The 20,542-nt window shown below is 33.5% G+C and overlaps 2 protein-coding genes, 2 long non-coding RNA genes and 1 other non-coding gene across 6 annotated transcripts; all 5 read right to left on the minus strand.

Annotated features, from left to right (window-relative positions):
* Nucleotides 1–1,835: 1,835 nt before the first annotated feature.
* On the minus strand, nt 1,836–3,831 carry LOC114258437 (uncharacterized). Its single transcript, XM_028198390.2, has 2 exons — nt 3,645–3,831; nt 1,836–3,519 (listed from the first exon to the last, which is right to left on the minus strand). Exon 2 carries the CDS (start codon nt 3,482–3,484, stop codon nt 2,138–2,140), a length of 1,347 nt encoding a protein of 448 aa, XP_028054191.2. The 5' UTR covers nt 3,485–3,519; nt 3,645–3,831; the 3' UTR covers nt 1,836–2,137.
* A 5,058-nt stretch (nt 3,832–8,889) lies between these two features.
* LOC145794653 (uncharacterized) lies at nt 8,890–9,894 on the minus strand. Its single transcript, XM_082877059.1, has 2 exons — nt 9,726–9,894; nt 8,890–9,468 (listed from the first exon to the last, which is right to left on the minus strand). The coding sequence occupies exons 1-2, from the start codon at nt 9,769–9,771 to the stop codon at nt 9,050–9,052; spliced, it is 465 nt and encodes a 154-aa protein (XP_082733185.1). The 5' UTR covers nt 9,772–9,894; the 3' UTR covers nt 8,890–9,049.
* Nucleotides 9,895–12,985: 3,091 nt separating this feature from the next.
* On the minus strand, nt 12,986–13,907 carry LOC114258452 (uncharacterized). Its single transcript, XR_014335331.1, has 3 exons — nt 13,840–13,907; nt 13,578–13,748; nt 12,986–13,203 (listed from the first exon to the last, which is right to left on the minus strand). It is a non-coding gene; the product is annotated as an uncharacterized LOC114258452 (transcript).
* Nucleotides 13,908–14,447: 540 nt separating this feature from the next.
* LOC114321921 (uncharacterized) lies at nt 14,448–18,772 on the minus strand. 2 transcript variants are annotated; one of them, XR_014335333.1, is made up of 4 exons: nt 18,635–18,772; nt 18,089–18,515; nt 17,860–17,961; nt 14,449–15,471 (listed from the first exon to the last, which is right to left on the minus strand). It is a non-coding gene; the product is annotated as an uncharacterized LOC114321921 (long non-coding RNA). The 2 variants fall into 2 exon arrangements; XR_014335332.1 differs by having other exon boundaries at nt 14,448–15,471; nt 17,860–18,515.
* Nucleotides 18,773–18,837: 65 nt separating this feature from the next.
* Nucleotides 18,838–19,488, minus strand: LOC114321908 (uncharacterized). The gene is made up of 3 exons (XR_014335334.1): nt 19,469–19,488; nt 19,293–19,330; nt 18,838–18,996 (listed from the first exon to the last, which is right to left on the minus strand). It is a non-coding gene; the product is annotated as an uncharacterized LOC114321908 (long non-coding RNA).
* Nucleotides 19,489–20,542: the final 1,054 nt, after the last annotated feature.

A 20,542-nucleotide genomic window follows, 5' to 3' on the forward strand; every position in this document is an offset into this window, starting at 1 on the left:
TCGAATTTCTTTCTAAATTCACAATTTTCAAATGTGCACCACAAAGCTATGAACCATAAACAGCATATTTAAGAAGTACAAATTCATTTTACTCATGACAAACAACTACAACTATCTTACCAGCAGCAAAATTATTCAAACAATGGTAAAATCCAAGTTTATCTTGTGAAACTAAGTCCACTAACAAATACTTGATTTTCTTTGATAAAGTGCACTGCAACAGCAAGTCAATTACTAAAAGCAAGTCAAGTCAGTTTCCTTCACATCCCATAGGCAAGTAATCACCATCAAACTACACGTCTTATAAAAAAAGTAATTTCCTCCCAATAACTTTCAAGAAGCATACAGCAAAATTCCCCCTGCCCCTAACTGCACTAATACTAACAGCAGCAAGACTAATACTGATAATAATAATACCAATGCTAATGTGGATGATGAAGTTTAACTAAAAAGGACATGGCAAAAAAAAATGAAAACCCTCAGCTACCTTTTCTACCTGTTGCAACAATAAATTCACATATGATAACCGTACAAGAAGCACCTAAGCCAAAAAGTAAGATTGTGTTCAGTAATGCCAGTAACATAATTGGTGATGTCACCAAATATAGTAAAAAGTTACATGTTGCTTTTGTTATTTGCTTTTGTTACACACATGTTTTCAAAACACAAACAAAAACAATACATGTTTGGTGAGTTGCCAAAGGGTGTAGGGTGGTAGGAGGGGAGGTGGCTGAAGGGTGGGGGGTGACCAGAGGGAGGTGGGAATCAAAACTTGTTTTCAAAACTAGTTAAAAACACTTTTTTCTATTTCCTCAATACAAGAACAATGCCTGGCGGTGGACAAAGAGTGTGGACAAACCAAAAGTACAATTTTTTTTTATTGGTACTGGAGTGTCCAGATTAAAGCCCGACTAATCCCCAGGGGTGCACAGGCTCTCGGCAACGAGTTTCCCACAAGTGCACCACGGTTAATTCAAAGGTTTTTCCAGTCCAATAGTCCCAAGGAATTGTTAACACCTACGAGGTGCTAACAAACAAAAAGTACATTACTTCAAATTATGCTAAATCATCCTTCTTCCGCTTGAAGAAAGATCATTTCTTGTAGATAGAGTTCAACATGATCATAGTGCACGATCAACCTCATATGAGGAAACCCCAATGAAATGAACTACTTTAGCACCTACATAACTAAGTCTGATTCAGTCTCCATTGGGAAAGTCTTTTGTTCTTTTAGTTTTTGTGGTGGACTCCTTGTCCTCTTGATTGTACCTTTTTTATCCTCTCAATAAAATTTCTCTTGTCACTGATCCAATATATATATATATATATATATTAAAAAATAAAAACCTTGAATAAAATAAATTGGAATCCAATTATTAAATGAAAAAAATGTAAAATTATACATATTCTCTTCCTTTAAACTTTGGAAATTAGTGTTACATTACATTTTGTTATCATTTTTGAATTAAATATTCATTTACATGACATAATATATGTTGACCCTTATATATGACATATAATAAATATATAAAACTATATTTTTTTCATGTCTACTACTTGTGTCGTGTTCTACATTTTTTAAAATTTTCATGTCAATGTTCCCATATCATATCACATGTGTATGTGTGTGCTTCTTAGGTGGAAAGTGAACCTGCCATTTAATTCCTTAAATTGTAAGCACAACCCAAAAACTAAACAAAAAAATATCAACAACAAAAAAACAAAAACTATCATGCTTTACTTGATTTTAACAAAATTGCTCAATGAACTTTTCCATTTTATTTCTTCTTCAAGCAATATAAAAGGGAGGCAAAGTATAGAAAACTAAACAAAAATTGAACCATGAAGTTGTAGCATATTTAGAAAAGAGTGAATTTATATTCAAGAATAGTTACATAAAAAATTGAAACACAGAAATCTACATCCCTTATTCACTAAAATGAAAACTATTGGACCAAAAAATAAAACTAAAGCAAAAACTCAAACTACACAGACTGATATAATAAATACCTAATTGAAAGTAAACAGTAAAACACATAACAAATCTCTGACCTTTACACTTCTTCTCACCACCACATTCCTGCATGCTACTTTCAATTTGAGCCAGCTGAGAGGAAATTAGTGATGGAGAGTGATATTATCCATCAACAATGAATTGATCATCTTGATTGTCACCCTCAACTCTTGTGTCGCCATGGACAATGCCATTCACATGGTGCAAGTTCTGCATCATTTGTGACAAATAATGATTGCTAGCTCCAGTGTGATCAGTGAGCCCAGTTGGATGACCAGTCCACTGTGAAACAATCCCAAGGAACTGATTGGTAAGGTTCTGTTGTTCATGAAGGATTCGAGTCTGAATTTGACCCATTTCTGCTCGATGCTGGCCCAACATCTCATCGATCCTCTTCTTCCATTCTGATCTCCTCCGGTTCATCCTTTCCTCCCAGTCCCTCTCATAAATCAATTCTTCCTCTCTTCTTCTTCTTTCCCTCTCTTCACTTTCCTCCTCCATAGCTTCCCACTCCCGAACCCTCTGCCTCCTCAACTTCTCCCTACCCTTCTCCCTCTCTTCCCTCTCCTTTTCTCTTTCTTCCCATTTCTTTTCGCGTTCCTGCTCCATCTCTATTCGGAGATGCTCCCTCCTTTGCCTCTCCCGCTCTCTCTCCACCTCCCGATGCTCAAATCGAGTTTCCAATTCCCTCAACTGCCCTAACTGGTTTGCAAGAAACCCCCATGGCCTCTTCCCCATCCCCTTCAAAACTTTCCTCTTCTTCCTCGTATCAGACCCACTCGGCTCAACATCTTCATACACAAATCCATCATCTCCATCCACCTTTGAATGATTATTATTATTATTATTATTATTATTATTATTATTATTATTATTACAATTATGGGTATCATCTCCTTCCTCCCCATCATACTCAAAGTCCAAACCCATAACCCCATTATCACCCCCATCGAAACCCACCCCAAAATCACCATCCCCTCCATGACCAAGATGCCCAAATTGCACAATCTCCATTCCATGACCACTCCCATCAAACCCCTCACCATTTTCATTGTTCTCTCCCGCAACCACCATTGAATCATTACCATTAAAAACAAGTGCCACATCCCCAAAAACCTCCTTATACCTCAAAAAATTTGACCAATGAGTTAACCCCTCAACCCAATCAAACTCTTCCACCGCCGAATCACCCACAAATTCATGCTTCTTGATCTTTTGCTTCACCAATGAATATTGGTGCCTCATGTTCTGCACTTTGGTAGACACATCCTTCCAAGTCCATTGCCACGGGTAGGTGATCGGGTCGCGAACGTAGTGCATAGAATTGACATACAAAGCAATGGGTTTGAACTTTTTCTCTCTGGTTTTCATTTTCCCTAAAGTCCCATCACAAACCATCTCACCGTACTTGTCTATTAGGGTTCTCTCTTCTGCCTCCGTCCATTTCTTTCTTCTTGGAGGAGGCATCATCAAAATTTTCTACAGATTCTATAGTCATTCAATGGCTAACAATCACACCAAGGTGAGCGATTTATCGACAAACCCAGAACAAAACCAAATATCAGAATTAAAGATATACAGATTATTAATATACATACAGAAAGAGAGAAAGAGAACACTGAGTACTGACCTTAAGAGCCGAGGATTTGTGAAGCGTCGATGGATTGAGTAGGGTTTGGGAAGGGGGTGTGAGGATGGTTTGGAGAGAATTTTCTCGGGAAATTGAGAGAGAAAGAGAGTGGGAAAGTAAGCTATGTCGGGACTTCAGAAGTGTAAATTGAGTGAATGTTCGAGACAAATATATGGAATAGTTTTGTGAGGAGCTCCTAGCCTTCAAATATAAAAAATAAAAAATAAATGTATTTTTTTTCTTTTTGAAAATGATAATGTGAAGAGACCAAAATTACATTTTTAATAATGATTTACAAATGATAATTGATATTTTTTAATCTTAAACTTCCCAATTGTGAACCGTTAAAATTTTCAAAATTAAATTCAAGCCTTTACAAGTATTTTATCATATTTTATAGGTATTTTTTATCTAAGGATTTTTTATTGATAAATCTCATTTAGAGGTGTTCTAAACCAATAAGTTCACCAAGAAAAATTATAATGTTGTTAGTTCATGTATTTATACTTTTATTTCATGAGGTCCTTTTTTTTTAATTTATATTGTTTATTGGACTAATATACTCTTATGTCTATGGTTGATATGTATTCCATTGAAAAATAATATATACATTTCTTTTTTGTTACTACCTCTATTTTGATAATTATCGTTATTCAGGTTTTTCTTTTTGATCAGTTTCATTTACATTTGTGATATTGGTTCATTGTGCTAGGGTTTCAAAACTCTCTATTTGGTAGAATTTAGAAACTCTAGTTTACACATGATAGTGAAATAATATTATGTTCATCCATTGTCACTTTGTGTTCAAAATTCTGTACTTGTCCATTGTTGCTCTGTATTCGAAACTCTATGTTTCTCTATTGTTATAAGTCGAAACTCTATTTATGTCCAGTCAATTTTGTTACAAATATATTCTTCAAAAGGTAAGTTTGGTTTGATTTGGATTGGTGAAATAGTGAAATTGTATAGATTGTTAATAATAGTGATAATGATAAAGATGATGATGAAGATGAGGATGTGGATGATATTTTTTTATTTTTAGAGTGATTGAGTTTTTTTTGGATTTCTGTAGCGACCCTAATTTCTTCGTAAGTCTTTATTTATTTATTATTACTTGATTTTATTTTTGACTTTATTAATTGTGTAGTTATATAAAAATTTAATGTGTTATTTAATTAATTTAATGTGTTAGTTAATTATATATAATTAATCTAAATATTTATATATATATATATATATTAAAAAAGAAATTATTGATATAAATTTTATATAAGATATTAATATTTATATATGTGATTTATTAAATTTTATATAAGATATTAATATTTATATATGTGATTTATTTATATAATATAATATAATAAGAAATTAGGTTATTATATAGATAATATTTTGGGCTATTTTGGGAAGTTGGCTTTTAGTCACTTTTTTTGGTTTGTAGCAAAAGCCAAAAGTTGGCTTTTTTGTCTTTTTTTTCATTTGGGAAGTTGGTTTTTAGCCAACGGTAAAATTACAATTTTACCTTCATGGGTCAAAATGTGTTACATAGATGAAATTGTAAATATTTTAAATAAATGGGGGGTAGTTTGGTCATTTTATTATGATTTGACATCATAAACAAACATTAATCAAAAAAGTCAAAAGTCACTTTTTACCAACTTCTCAAATCATTTGTCTAAAAAAGCCAAAAGCTTGATTAAAAGCCAAAAAATTACTTTTTACTATCTTCTCAAAATAAGCCTTTATAAGTAGTCAACTAGGTTTAGAAGTTAATACCGAAAAAAAAAAACAAAAAACAAAAAAAAACAAAGAGCAAGCTGTGAGAGACGGAGAACCACGGAGTGGGCCAATTTCCCTCTTTGTGCCGTTTTGAACATTTTAGTCCCATTTTAGGGTGTACTTTTATCTTTATTCCCAAAGTAGGGTAAAACGGTTTTTCAAATGCCGTTTTTCAGAAACCGGCTTTCACAAAACCGTATTCATCGATTAAAATAATAATAAAATTTGAAAATGAAAACCGGCTTTTCTAAAGCCGTTTTTTATTAAGATTTTAATTATTCTGAATTAATTAAAAACGGTTTTCGTAAAACCGTTTTCCTATTAATTTTTTTTTTAAATTTATATTTTCAACATAAAAATTTTTTGTTCTAAAATTTTTTTTAATGAAACCCGATTTTAGAAAAGCCGGTTTCAACATTAAATTTTTTTTTATTTATATTTTCAACATAAATACTTTTTGTTCAAATTTTTTTTTTCATGAAAACCGGTTTTAGAAAAGCCGTTTTTTAACATTAATTTTTTTTTATTTATATTTTCAGCATAAATATTTTTTGTTCAAAATTTTTTTTTCATGAAAACCGGTTTTAGAAAAGCTGTTTTTCAACATTAAATTTTTTTATTTATTTATATTTTCAACATAAATATTTTTTGTTCAAAATTTTTTTTTCATGAAAACTGGTTTTAGAAAAGCCGTTTTTCAACATTAAATTTTTTTATTTATTTATATTTTCAACATAAATATTTTTTGTTCAAAATTTTTTTTTCATGAAAACCGGTTTTAGAAAAGCTGTTTTTCAACATTAAATTTTTTTTTTAATTTATATTTTCAACATAAATATTTTTTGTTCAAAATTTTTTTTTCATGAAAACCGGTTTTAGAAAAGCCGTTTTTCAACATTAAATTTTTTTTTTTAATTTATATTTTCAACATAAATATTTTTTGTTCAAATTTTTTTTTTAATAAAAACCAGTTTTAGAAAAGTCGTTTTTACATTAATTTTTTTAAAATAAATATGTTATGACCAAAAATATTTTTTAATAAAAAACGGTTTTAGAAAAATCGTTTTTCACATTAATTTTTAATTTTTTAAAATTTATATTTTCAACTTAAATATGAAAACTACCAAATTTTTTTTTAATAAAAAGTGGTTTTAAAATATAAAGTTTTTACATTAATTTTTTTAAATTTAAATTTTCAACATAAATATTTTTTGACGACAAATATTTTTAATAAAAAATGGTTTTAGAAATTTTTTTTTTTAATTATGTTTTCTCATGTGGGAAGGTTGGACTTGGGAATGAAAAGATGAGTAAGAGAGCAGCAATTTCAATGCATTCAAAGATGGGTTTCTTTAGAAAATTACAGCACAAATAAAAATAAAAATTAAAACGTAACGCTTGCTTTGAGTTTTCTAAAACATTTTTTAGAAAATTCTATTTTCTTATTTTTCAATTTTTTTTGTTTTTGTTGAATTTTTTAATATTTTAAGTTTTTAAACATACCTAGCATAAATACACTAAATGCCAAAAATACAAACAAACAGAAAAAACGAATTTTTGTAGTTCAAATTTTTTGAAAAAAAAATTCCAAAATCACTTTTAAAAAATTTTCAAAATTTCAAAGTGTTTACAAAACCCACCCTAGAGTGGGAATAAATATTTTATGTTTTAAATATTTATTTATTTTTTTAATGTGCACTATATTTGGGGGCTTTTCCCATATTAAGCCAAATTATTATCTTAATTCCCAAACTAGGCCTAGTTTGGACGGAATTTCCAAATTAGGCTAAAGCGCTATTACAAAACACGCTTTCACTATTTGGGGCCAAAAATTTGATGAACATTGAAAGCTTAATACAAATAAAAGTGTATTTCTCCACAAATAAATTTTGTCAACATTTTTGTAATAAAACTTAATACATAATATAAGAAGTCACTAATTTACTAAATACTCATACATGCGTGAAAACAACATAACTGAAGTTGCAAATCTAACAGTTTTCAGTTACATAGGTAGTACAGACATAAGTCTCCCACAAAAATACATTCTGGACACCATGAACTGAACACACAATACATACATCCTAGACACGATGAACTGAACACACAATACATAAACATAATAGTTAGACAGACAAATATTAGGTAGACAATCTGACAAACTCATTAGGGAAACACTTAGTCTAACACAGACATTACATATTAATGCAAGTTGTTATATTGCCGAAGTGTAGACATTAACACCTAATTCGCGCTTAAATCGGCAGGTGGCTCAGAGTCTGAACAATCCGAAAGCTCAGCGTCAGAGACAAGTTGCCATTGTAATAAAAAAAATCGAGGAAAAAATCCAGAAAACCAAAGCCTGTGCACCAAGTCACATGACTTGACAATCCATCTGCATATACGGACAAAATAAGGGCATGCTCACTGTAAGGTAAATTAGTGAATTCACTATTGCCATATGATTTTCTGAATTGAGAATCTCACATATATCAATAAAAGATGAGTTGTCACTGTAATCAAAAAATCGAGTAAAAAATCGAGAAAACCAAAGCCTGTGCACCAAGTCACATGACTTGACAATCCATCTGCATATACGGACAAAATAAGGGCATGCTCACTGTAAGGTAAATCAGTGAATTCACTGTTGCCATGTGACTTTCTGAATTCAGAATCCCATATATATCAATAAAAGATGAGTTGCCACTGTAATAAAAAAAAATCGAGGCAAAAATCGAGAAAACCAAAGCCTGTGCACCAAGTCACATGACTTGACAATCCATCTGCATATACGGACAAAATAAGGGCATGCTCACTGTAAGGTAAATCAGTGAATTCACTGTTGCCATGTGACTTTCTGAATTCAGAATCCCATATATATCAATAAAAGATGAGTTGCCACTGTAATAAAAAAAAAATCGAGGCAAAAATCGAGAAAACCCAATCCTGTGCACCAAGTCACATGACTTGACAATCCATCTGCATATACGGACAAAATAAATGCATGGTCACTGTAAGGTAAATTAGTGAATTCACTGTTGCCATGTGACTTTCTGAATTCAGAATCCCACATATATCAATAAAAGATGAGTTGCCATTGTAATAAAAATAAATCGAGGAAAAAATAGAGAAGACCAAAGCCTGTGCACCAAGTCACATGACTTGACAATCCATCAGCATATACGGACAAAATACAGGCATGCTCACTGGAAGGTAAATCAATGAATTCACTGTTGCCATGTGACTTTCTGAATTAAGAATCCCACATATATCAATAAAAGATGAGTTGCCATTGTAATAAAAATAAATTGAGGAAAAAATAGAGAAAACCAAAGTCATGAACTACTTGTTCTGTTTTATGTGTTTTAAGTATTCACATAATTCAACATACATTAATCCATTCATTAATTCAGAACATTCATTAACTTATTGCAATTTATTAAAGAAAGTCATGAACTAATAAATGTGCAGTTATAAATGTAGTTATTTCATAAACTTTAGGTTCATAAAACAAATACTTGAAATACATCCGTACGTTAGATGAACAACAACATTGTCTTACACTCCAGTAACGAAGATACGAGAGAACATACAAACATATATGAAAGATAAAGGTGTTTGATTTCTCATTCCTCATCTGACATGTAGTAGTCAGAGAGATATTTTTCATTGTTTAAGACATTATTTCGCTCAATCATTGTCAAATCTCTGTTGCTTGCTTCTGCCATTTCGGTGGCTAGCTGAACCATGAAATGTCGACATCTCCGCATCAACATTCTGTTGTTCTCCTTCTTAATTCTGCTAACTGCTTTTTCATAGTCACTCACATTTCGTCTAGCCATGGTTAATGAACGACGATGAGGTACCGGTGCCCCAAAGTTACGTAGATCATTAAACAATCCTTCTTGCTCTGTTACCCTAAACGCCCATTCTGCTCGGATACCAGCATAATAATCCTTCGGACTCGAGTACTTTTCGCTCTTGTAGTCATAAGTAAATGGAGGTAGCAGCCACACTTTCTGATTTCTTTGTTGGCGTGAACTTCCTGCACCTCTTGAAGACATTGTTCATAAAATGAACAAACAAATAATAATAGTAATTGTAGATATATATTACTATTGTTATGACTTGAACAAACACCATACTAGGGGTATCGGTATTTATAGACATCATAGTGGGGGTTAACTAGAGATGATCTAGTGACGATAATGCATGCTGGGGCACTATAGAAGAAGTGATACCCGTGATATTATGACATGTTATGCATTTCATGCAATCCTGAGTACTCGTGACGAAGTGTACCTGTGATGTAGTCACGGACGTGGTTGTCAGATAAAATCATATGCATCAAGTGACATGCATCTATGCATCACTGCACAAAGTCACATGCATCACTGCACAAAGTCACATGCATCACTGTATCACTGCACAAAGTTAGATGCATCACTGCATCGCTGCACAAAGTCACATAGCATCTGAGGAAAAAATAAAGCATCCAAATTATTACGCCTGTTCAAGCCACTATCGAGCATCACTAAGAAATGTTGGACGTATCACTGCGCCGAAGTACAATTTATTATCGTACCATACCTACTGTGTCCATGTGAATTATGCAATTCATAAAAATTTTGAGGGGGTGTCAGAACAAAATAACAATAAATTAATAAATATTTCAATACACCTAAAAAGTAAACAAATTTTGTTCGTAAAATATTTAAAAAAATTAATAAATACATAAAAGTTAAAAAAATTGTAGAAAAAGTGGTTTGAACAATGGGTAGAAAAATATATTGTACAAACATATTGTAAGAAGACAAAAAATACACTTATTTAGATTATCCCAAACAACCTCTTAATTTTCAACTTGCCTTTGAAAGAAGGTAAAGTTACATTTTTACAGTAGCCAGGCTGACACCATCTGCGGCACAACAGCCGATGCTACATGCCTTAGATTCGTTCATGACTTGACAACAGTGGAGTCCTGGCATCCGAATGCACTGTATAAGGCCAGTGGCATGCATGTGATTGAACAGGAAATACTCTATTAATTTTTTGCACTCGCTCTATTAAATTTTTGAAATAATTTTTCACAAATTTTTTACTTTTTGTTTTGAAATAGCAATAAATTATGCAATTCATAAAAGTCGAAGTGACAACTCCTATCAAGTTGATGCATAGTTCTTCAGGTCATAAAAGTTGACATGACAACTCTGATGCATAGTTGTTTACAATAATTTCATACATACAACTACCATGTATATATATATGGTATAAATATCGCATCATACCACAACAAAAGTTTTACAGCTATTTCGAGCGATATCATCATGAGATATACGGTGGTTGATCTATATTCAGCAATGGGTCGCTATTGGGTTGCAGATGGAGATGAATTTCAATACCCATTAAATCCAAATTTGCGTTACTCGCGTGCCACCATCAATACCATGAGAGCTGAGTGGGAATTTCGCATAACTCGAGCAAACGTTCTCGTTGAGTTATGTCGTGAAGTTAATATTAAATTTCCTCGTCGGTTAGCTATGCGTATGCCAACTGACACTCCACAGTTGTTGCAAAGGGCATTGCATCGTATCCGCGACGAAGTTAATCGCATGACCCAACGTTTGCAAAGGTCCTCACTAATGAAGACCGCAAATGAGCGTGCCGAAGATGGGTTAATGGATGATGCACACCAGTACTTCGCCTGGAGCATGGATGTTATGTATGAATCTGATGTTGAGATGTCAGATGATGATGATAATGAATGAAATTGTTTGGATGAATGACCAAACCATTTATCTTGTAATGGATTTGTAATGCTTATGCTCTATGTTATCAATGAAAGGAGATATTTCAATTGTTTTTGAATAGTTCTTGTAATTCTACAAATAGTTCAATGAATGGATTTGTGTACTTATAGATATAGTTATTTCATAAACTTCAGGTTCATATAACAAATAGTTAAAATACGTCCGTACGCTAGATGAACAACAACATTGTCTTACACTCCAGTAACGAAGATATGACACAACATACAACCTAGAAGTCGGACTAAAATATTCAAAATGCCCCAAACAGGGAAATTGGCCAATCAATCCCAACAGCCGCACCATTATCAATCAATCTTCCATCATAAACCCTAACCCTAATTTTCTCTATTCAGCCTAACAAAACTTCTTTAATCCAACACACTTAACCCTACTAGTTCAATAAAATATAAACTACCCTTAACAACAACTACTCAAAACAAAAACCCTATTAAATCGGACTTCAAATTACATGTGCTATATATAGCAATGTTTTCTCAAGGCTGATTTCCTCTTCCTCTTGTAATTCCTGGTATGATCTGAGAATTCAAAAAAAGTTTGAATTTGGAATTAGAAATGAGAGATCGGATTGGATTGGATTGGTCTTACAAAGATTGGATTGGATTGGTCTTACAAAGGATTTGAAAGTCACTGCTCAACATAAAAATCAGAATAAAAGAGCTCAAGATAAATAAGATGTGCAACCATAAAGAAAGGAACAAGCCTTTATCATTATACACAAAATTGTTAATAGACAATTCTACTTCATCAAGTTATGCTGTACAACCAATAAATTCCTCCGCTTGTTCTTTAAAGGGTTGAGAATCAACAAACAGAGCATCTAACAAAAAATGAAACAGGCCTCTAGGATCATAGACTCATGATCATGAAAATCCTTGGACTTCAAAACATTGAGAAGATCATGCTGAAGGCACACTGCAGCATGCTTGAATACCTCAACAATTGAATTTGTCATGGTGTTTCCTTGTAAAATTTTGGGGGGAGGGTTGAGACCTGATGGCCCCGAAAGAGAAGAACCTAAAGGCTGACCAAGAGGAGTAAGCAAAGATTATTTGTTAGATTGAGCAGGTGACAGACTCGGCATTGCAATGTTTGCTGCTTCAACATCAAATGTGTCAACATCTTGAGGGACAAAAATGGGATGAAATACAGGGACAACACCTGAGAAGAAATGCAAAATAAATTTGAAACTTGGTTGCTAGACGTGAAGAAAAAGCTAACTGAAGTGTATATTCATACTTACAACAAAAGAAAGGCTTAGGAGCAGGAAATATCAGGCATTGAGATGGTGAAAACACAAGCCGTCCACACCAACCCTTAACATTAAACCCTAAAATTTGACATATGGTCGTTCCCTTCAAACAATTATCTGTCAGGGCCACTGTGGTCGTACGCAAGGCAGAATCATTGTGGTAGTAAGTAGAACCTACACAAGGTGAATTCATATAAGAACCACATTAACAAAATTATTTCTCCACAACCATTCATTCATTCAATTATTCATCCAAAATTATTTCTCACCTGTAACCTGTGCATATACAAAATTATTTCATTCAATTATTCATTCAAAATTATTTCATTCAATTATTTGTCACATGTAACCTGTGCATATACAAAATTATTCATCCATCCATTCATTCATTCAATTCTCAACCATTCAATAAATATATTTCTCCACAACCTATAGCATTCAATTTTCAATCATATACACAACTTAACTATTAACCGTACATATCAAAGAAAATAAGAATCCATAAATATAGTATAATCTAACAAATACATATACTATCCGAACCAACAATTACAATTCAAACTAAAAAAAAAAACTTAATAACAAAACATATCAGCTGTACATGTTTTCCATAAAAAAAAAATATAATGTAAATTGCGCCCATGCAAACATCATCAATCTGGCCCAAAAACATCACTGTATCCATGCCAACATTATCAATCTGCAACAAAAACCAGTGAGGTAAGTAATAAAAAATGCAGAGCTTGATTTCTTTTTAAACAGAATATGGTTAAATTTATTTAACAAGTCGAGTTAGCTTATGGAGAAGGAAAAAATTAGACAACTAACTCAGATGATTTTAGATGAATAACACAACGAATATACCAATTGATATACCATCCTATATCAACTTTGGCATCAGAGCTACAACGAGAGTGTTTCCTAACGCTTTCTACATCAATCACGATATGTAGGCATGGATGATGTTATTAGTACAGCATGACCATGCTTAGTTAGGAAAAAGTACACCATGGCCATGACTCAAGAGCAAAGAAAGAAAGTTATGAAGTCATTGTTGGAGAAGTCGATATTTACCTCCAACCGAGCTAGTTTTAGCTCTGCCTCCAGTGGAGTAATTATGGCCTCAATAGGAGGCATCTCATCATCTTTCTGAGCAGCATGGACTCTTCGAAGGGTTGCTTCTGCGGCAAATTGTGCAGCCAAAGCTGCCTTTTTCTCATCATTTATCTTCTTAATCTCTAGGTTCTAGAAAATTAAGGTAAACCCATCAGCACATGTAGAATACAACTTCTGCGAAGAGCTGGCTTTCAACAAACAGAATCACAACACAAAGTACCTTGCTTTCCAGAAGAGCTTTAGTAGCTTTTAGCTTCTCATCTACTTTATTCAGTTCTCCAGTTAGCTACAATGGCGTTGACCAAAAGAATCAATGAGCAACATCACTATAAATATATTCAGAAAGAGAGTAAATTTAACTTATAACTTAATCCTTGAATGTGTCAAAAATCAATTCAAGACTATTTAATCCAAGCTTTTGGTGTTGAGCTTGATTTCTGTATTAGCAAGTTCTTTCAAGTGAAGATGAATATTTCAAATTTAAGGATAAAGTACAAAAAAAACAACAAAATCCTACTTCTTAGCCAAAGAGCTCCATTCTTTCATCAACTAACTATAGTAAGTGAAGATGACATACGGTGAGTGACAAGGCCTACAAACATCCATGAAAATTATTTCACCGCCAGATATTCAACTTTGCAAATGACATACTGTCAATAAATCTGTAATTGGTATTGATTGATGAAATGTTTCACTACGAAGTGTTTATGCATTAGCCAGCCTCATCAGGACAATATATGCACCTTGAGATGTATTGACTGAAAAATAGACATGTCACTTCAACAAGCTCAATATGAAAGACCAAAGGTTACACACAAACAATTACTGTGGGAAGATTAGTTAAATAGTAAACAGATAGAGAATGCACACTTTGCAGTTCTGAAAACCCTACGTTAAACTTCTATTTCTCCTATATAAAAACCACACTTTTTTTTTTTGGAAATACGAAAAAAATAGAATGTGGAATCCTTCAAAGGCAAATGAAGAAAGGGAAAATGCCTAACAAAAAGCAAGACATGCAATGCAAGCTCAACCATTAAGAAAAAGCCCAAGGAGGCACCTTGCTCAACAATCCATCATAATTTTAATGAGGCCTCAAAATGATAGAGACCTATAGGTTATTGCAGAACAAGTGAACTACAATGGCATTTTCCTATCCTCAACCAAAGCTCAAATTTTCAAAGTAGACCCACAATTTAGATCTGGGACATTACAACTAGCTGCCGCATCCTATTACTTGAGATGCTCCTCAGTTTGTTAATCTTGTGAACTTCTAATAGAATATATTTTTTGGTGCAAGGAGATGAATAAACAAGCCTAATTATGAAGCCTCTCAAAAGAGATTCCCATCACATCAGCCATGAAAATGTAGTTCAGCTCCTCGGGAGGGCTCTCAATAGAATATGGATATCTGAATTTAAAACATGTTCAAGTTCAAGAAATGATGCATATTAGTGTTTCTTGACTCCTTTAGTTGAATATTAGTGATTAACAAAATTCATGTTGTTCAAATGAGTTATTAGAGCTATAGAAAAATAAGTTCTCGTTCTATTGCAACGAAATTTGTCATTGTCAATCAGCTGAAGAAGTACCATCAAAACTAGAAATTCTTGGTAAGAAAATATGAGGATTGACCATAGAGTCAGAGAAAGGCCACGATTTCATATCCATCAACACATAGGTAACCCTGCTTGTTGATATAGAAAAATTAACTGGAGAAGGTACAGATATGAGCAAACTCTTGGAGCTAAAACCAATTAAAATACCTCTTCTACTGCCTTCTCTTTTACACGTTCAGAGTACTTTAATGCCTTGATTTCTGCATGTGCATCTCCCAATTCCCTGTCCTTGTCTGCAGATGCGAAGAAACAACATAAACCCTATCAGATAACTGAACTAACCCCAGCCTACATTTATCATATTTTTCATTTGTTGATTTATATATAAGTAGTTAAACACCTTTGCTTTAGCTTAGAAGTCAGAAGCATTTTAAAAGAGCTGCCTCAAATAAACTCTGGATTAACAAAAATGAGTCCTAAGAATGTCTTTGTTCCGTTATGAGAATAGAAAAGTGAGCATACTAAGGTACTTAACAAAAAGGATCATACCCATATTATGGGTTGTTTGAGAAGTACAAGATTAGTATACTTTTTGACTTTTTATGAAAAAAATGAAATATGGGTTGGGTTTGAAGTGATGTGGTACAGATGTGATGTAACTTAAATAAGATGATTGTGACCTAAATAGGATAATGTGCTATAATAGTATGTGCTATTTTAACACATGCCAAACAACTACTATATATCATCTTTAAAGAAAAATATTCCATGATCATCCTGATAATTATAATACTTGCACGTCTTTGACCCACTTATGGAGGAAAGCCTGACACACGTGAGGAGATGTGTGGAGGACATAAATATACTTACTCATCTCTCTAACAGCTTAATTAGATGAGTCAGTAGTCAACAATTTAACACTTTCTAAAAAAAAAAAGAAAAAAAAAAGAGTCTACATGGATACTTCAATATGTGTGAGTATCATCCCAAACACAACATGATTCAGATAAGGGAATAGCATGTGTTCGACACAATCCCTGCAACAAGACTGCCTATCGAAGGAATAGAGAAAAAAAATACCTCATTCAATGAAGTTGCACAAAAATATTTGTCCATTTAGTAATTTTAGTCAATGAAATAATTGAATATCAGTGTAAGCACTCATTTTTAGGGAGGGGGGGTTGGGGCGGAATCAATTGAATAATAAAATTTTCCATTTCCAACTTCCAATTAAATAAAATTTTCCAATATCACCCATTATTCAAATAATTTTCTGAGAAAACTTTTAATGTTTCCCTGGGAAGTAGTTCACTCAGATTAAAATGTCTCCACAATGAGGCAGTTAGAAAGGGAACTCGGTCGAAACTACTGACAACAAAAGTGCCTGATGCCAAATGGAACTTGAGCCACCCATATTAAATTAATATTTTCAAATCCAATGAGAGCATTGTATTAATTTGATTGCCTCATTCAAAAATGCCCAAAGGCTTAATATTGAAGGCTCAATTTATTGCCAAGGGAATAATATTTTTGTCAAAAAAATCCAACTAAACTGATACATACTAACAAAAAAATAAAATAAAATAAAACAACAACACACAGAAATGTTTCCTGCAAAATTCATGACATATCGACGTGATATTCATGAACACAATTGGAACCTCAAAAACATCCTCTTCGCTATGTGAAAATTTCAACCATTAATTTGCAGTTCAAACAAACAGAGCTTAAACTTATCTCATCACCACCAAACATAAACGCAATTGAATTTTTGTATTAAAAAAAAGAACAAAAAAAAATTGGAAGTATACATAAAAGCAAAAAACAGGTAAATAAACAAAAAAAAAAATTAAAAATCCAAATAATGTCGCCCCAAATTAACCAAAATGTTTTCAATTATCTGAAAACAATAAAACTTCAAATTTTCGGTATTAACCATGTCACAAAAAAAAAAAAAAAAAACACACACACACACACACACAAAAAATTACCTGCAGGACAAAAGCTGAAGAAGACAATGAAAGAGCAGCACCGATCACTATTGCCTCATCAACACTCCTGATGTTCACATACAAATTTTTGAAATCAAGACATCAAACAAATACATGAAATTTCAATGTTCAAACATGGATCACCACATGGTAAATACAATTTCTATAAGTTTATCCAAGTGTCAACAAAAAGTTTTGTAGAGAATTTGAAATATAGATGAACATAATAAATGATTCAGCAGTAACTAACTCACATACTGATATGGGGATTGACACCTTAAAGTCTATGCTCAGAAAAGGAGAAAGAAAACATCCATATGGGCCCTACCAACGGACCATTGTCTCACCATTGGTATCACATTATAGGGGGACTGTTTTCAAGGGGTTTGGTTGAACCCAAACAATTTTAGCTACTTCAGATTTGAGAAAACTCATGACAAATCAGGTGCATTTCAATAAATTGCCTATCAGGGAGTACTTCTGTAATTTGCCCCATCTAAACTAAGCTTGCAAGTAGAATAGGACAAAAAATTTCAAAGTAGTTGGCAAAATCACAACATGAGAACTCCACAACAATAGTTTTTCAATTGCCAAATTTCCCACCAAAAACAAGGCAGGACACAACAATGGTAGTGCATTTCAGGATTAGATTTACTGACATTAACGAAAATAAATAAATAAAATTCTCACCAAATCAGGCCTTGAGTGAAAAAGGAACTCCAATATTCTTGTTCCAATAGCCCCATTAGGGGGAAGCTCAAATGTTGTGAAAGCAAGAGTGGACAACACAACCTGCAACAAGCCATAACACATAAAAGTTAACACAAGAAATATAACATGGACCCAAAATTAATAGAATCATTATTATTTTTCTTGCAGAAGAGCGTTTAGTATAGTTATCATTTTTTTCTTAGAAGACCTAAATTTGCATCCTTCTCCTGTCTGATATCTCAAACATATTGTACAATTTGCATTGGTCAAATCTGGATTTGTTACTGGAGGAGGAGGTCTACAGCAATGGATCCACGTCTTGCTTTCAAGGATGCCTTTGTCTTGGTTGTGTTCGATATGTTTTCCTTGTCATCTGTTGAGACAGGGAGAATAGAAGAAGTGGGAGTGCTGGTCTTGTGATGTGGTGCTGGCGGGGGCAAGAAATTGGTGATTCTTCGCAAAGGCAATCTCAATCTTGAGGGACCCAATGGTGGTTTTTTCTCTGCTATGGTCTTCTGTGCTTGGTTTAGAGCTGACAAAGCCGGAGACTGAGCAGAAACAGCAGCCAAAGCTCTAGTTTCTTGTTTTAGTCTGGTTTTTCTCTCCTTAGCTAATTGGTTCTCAAGATCTCGAACCTGTTGAGTAATTCAAAGAACAATTGGCTTAAAACTCGATTCCTATCTTTCAAGCCAATAAATAAAACATCCATTTCCTTTGTTAGAACATCCATATACAAATTGCCTTAAAACAATACCTTTTATTGAAGACTTCTGCAGAAGTGTTCTGTAGAACCAAGTCGTAATTGCAACGACTGCAAGCTATCCTGCAATTTCTTCATTTCCTTCTCATCATGCTTGGCTTTTTCTGCATGTTTTAAATTTATAATCATGAGTTGTAACAGCTTTTGACAAAAAATAATAGTTCTTGGAAAAGAAGTTATCTTTCTGCATACCAGTTGCTTATATTTGACAAGCTCTGTGAGGTCTGCCTGTTTACGAGCAGGTCCATGCTCTATCCCTCTCACACGGCTAGCAAAATTAAGTGAGCACAGAGTTTCTCCCAAATCAGTAGCACTTGGGCTGATCTGGACATACATCAGGGTCTTGCAATCTCCTGCTGCATTTCAAGTTCCAGTAATTTTTACTTGAACAAAAGGCAGTAGATAGAAATTGACTTTCCGTTGCAAAAATTTATATTTTAGATTAGGATCCAATGTAGTTAATTCCCGACAATTAAGTTATAAACAATTGAGCACATCAATTACTCATTCATTTTTCTCATTACGAAAAGTATACTTTCTGAACAACAGCGGCATGGCAGATTATAAGTGGCACTACAGCATTTAAAGTGGATTCTAAAGCACAAAAATCACTTCAACGAAGCAAAATACTAAAAACACCAAAGAACCTCACCTAGAGAGCTCTGCAGCATATGAGTAAGCTTGGAATTCCTGGTTTGAACAAAAGTAGAGAAACAATAAGGAGAGTGTGAAGGACATAAAAACATGAGAGATAGACACAGAGAGAGCGAATGAGATGCCTGTATGGAATGTGGGCTATGTTAGATGCAAGAGCCGAATATAACTTACTTTTTAGCAGGTTGGTTGGAGTTCTTTCATTTCTTACCATTTCCATCTCTAGATGACAACATAGATCTATCACTTTTGTTTCCACCCGAATGTATTGGTCTCTGTGCCCTTGGCGACGGCGAATTTGTTTTCTTGTTAGTTGAAGCTGGCAAAGAATGACGCCTACTGAGATTATGATTCTCAATTCCATCTTGGTCCAACCTTGGCGAGCCTTGTGCTTTCAGTTTTGCTTTTGCAGATTCAGTTGCTGCCATGTAACTTGGCACTGCAGGTCTGTTTTGTACCCCATTCTTTGCACGTTCCTGCTTTGCTGCAGAAGAAGCTGTCCGGGCAGATTTCTAACTCTCATTGACAGTTATATCTTCCCTAGATCTTAACTCTCCATTTGTCACAGGAATACCCTCATGTTTTCCACTATTTTCTGGAGGCTAGGATTCTATTGCAGTTTGATCATCACATAACAAATCATTTGCGTCAATCACCACTGGTGGGATTTTGAGCCAGCAACTTTCTTTGTTGAGGGAATTGGTTTCCACAGGAGGGATGCTGACCAGCGTTTGTGGGTTAACCTTCTTCATCTACTGAATTTGGTTCTGTGGAATTATACTGTAGACATAGAGACTTTGCAGTGGGGGATGAAGCAAGAAGCTATAAAAGACCCCCAAAAAATGAGGTAATCAGTCACCTGCAGATATGAAACAAAAGGGCTACAAAGGAAAAAACCAGAGATCAAGGGACCAATATGCAATTGAAATGGGTACATACTAACAATTAGTTATTACTTACTACTTTTTAAACTTAAACCTCCTCACCATCAACTATGAGGTGTGCAAAAAATTCAAAAATTCACATGTCGTCAGAATGGTTTGAACTTCTAAAAGCCTCTGGAGAAGATTTTAAAAATTATGTCTAACTTTGCAACTTCATATGCCCATTTTGCTAGTGAACAATGTTAACCTAGATCAATTATTAAGACCTTGATCAATCTAGAAATGAAGAAGCAGTAGCCAATTATCAGCTATTTTAAGACCAATTATTAAGACATTGACACATCCAAAGCTATTTTAAGACCAT

The sequence above is a fragment of the Camellia sinensis genome, chromosome 7, assembly GCF_055761805.1.
Source record: "Camellia sinensis isolate YWXY chromosome 7, ASM5576180v1, whole genome shotgun sequence".
NCBI classification, from domain to species: Eukaryota; Viridiplantae; Streptophyta; class Magnoliopsida; order Ericales; family Theaceae; genus Camellia; species Camellia sinensis.

What these genes read in the sequence shown, in the direction of transcription:
- LOC145794653 (XM_082877059.1), bottom strand. Translation starts at nt 9,771, where the DNA reads ATGCATATGATTTTATCTGACAACCACGTCCGTGACTACATCACAG. An exon ending in CGTCCGTGACTACATCACAG is followed by an intron (nt 9,469 to 9,725) that starts GTACACTTCGTC and finishes CAAGAGGTGCAG; the next exon opens with GAAGTTCACGCCAACAAAGA.
- LOC114258437 (XM_028198390.2), bottom strand. Translation starts at nt 3,484, where the DNA reads ATGATGCCTCCTCCAAGAAGAAAGAAATGGACGGAGGCAGAAGAGAGA.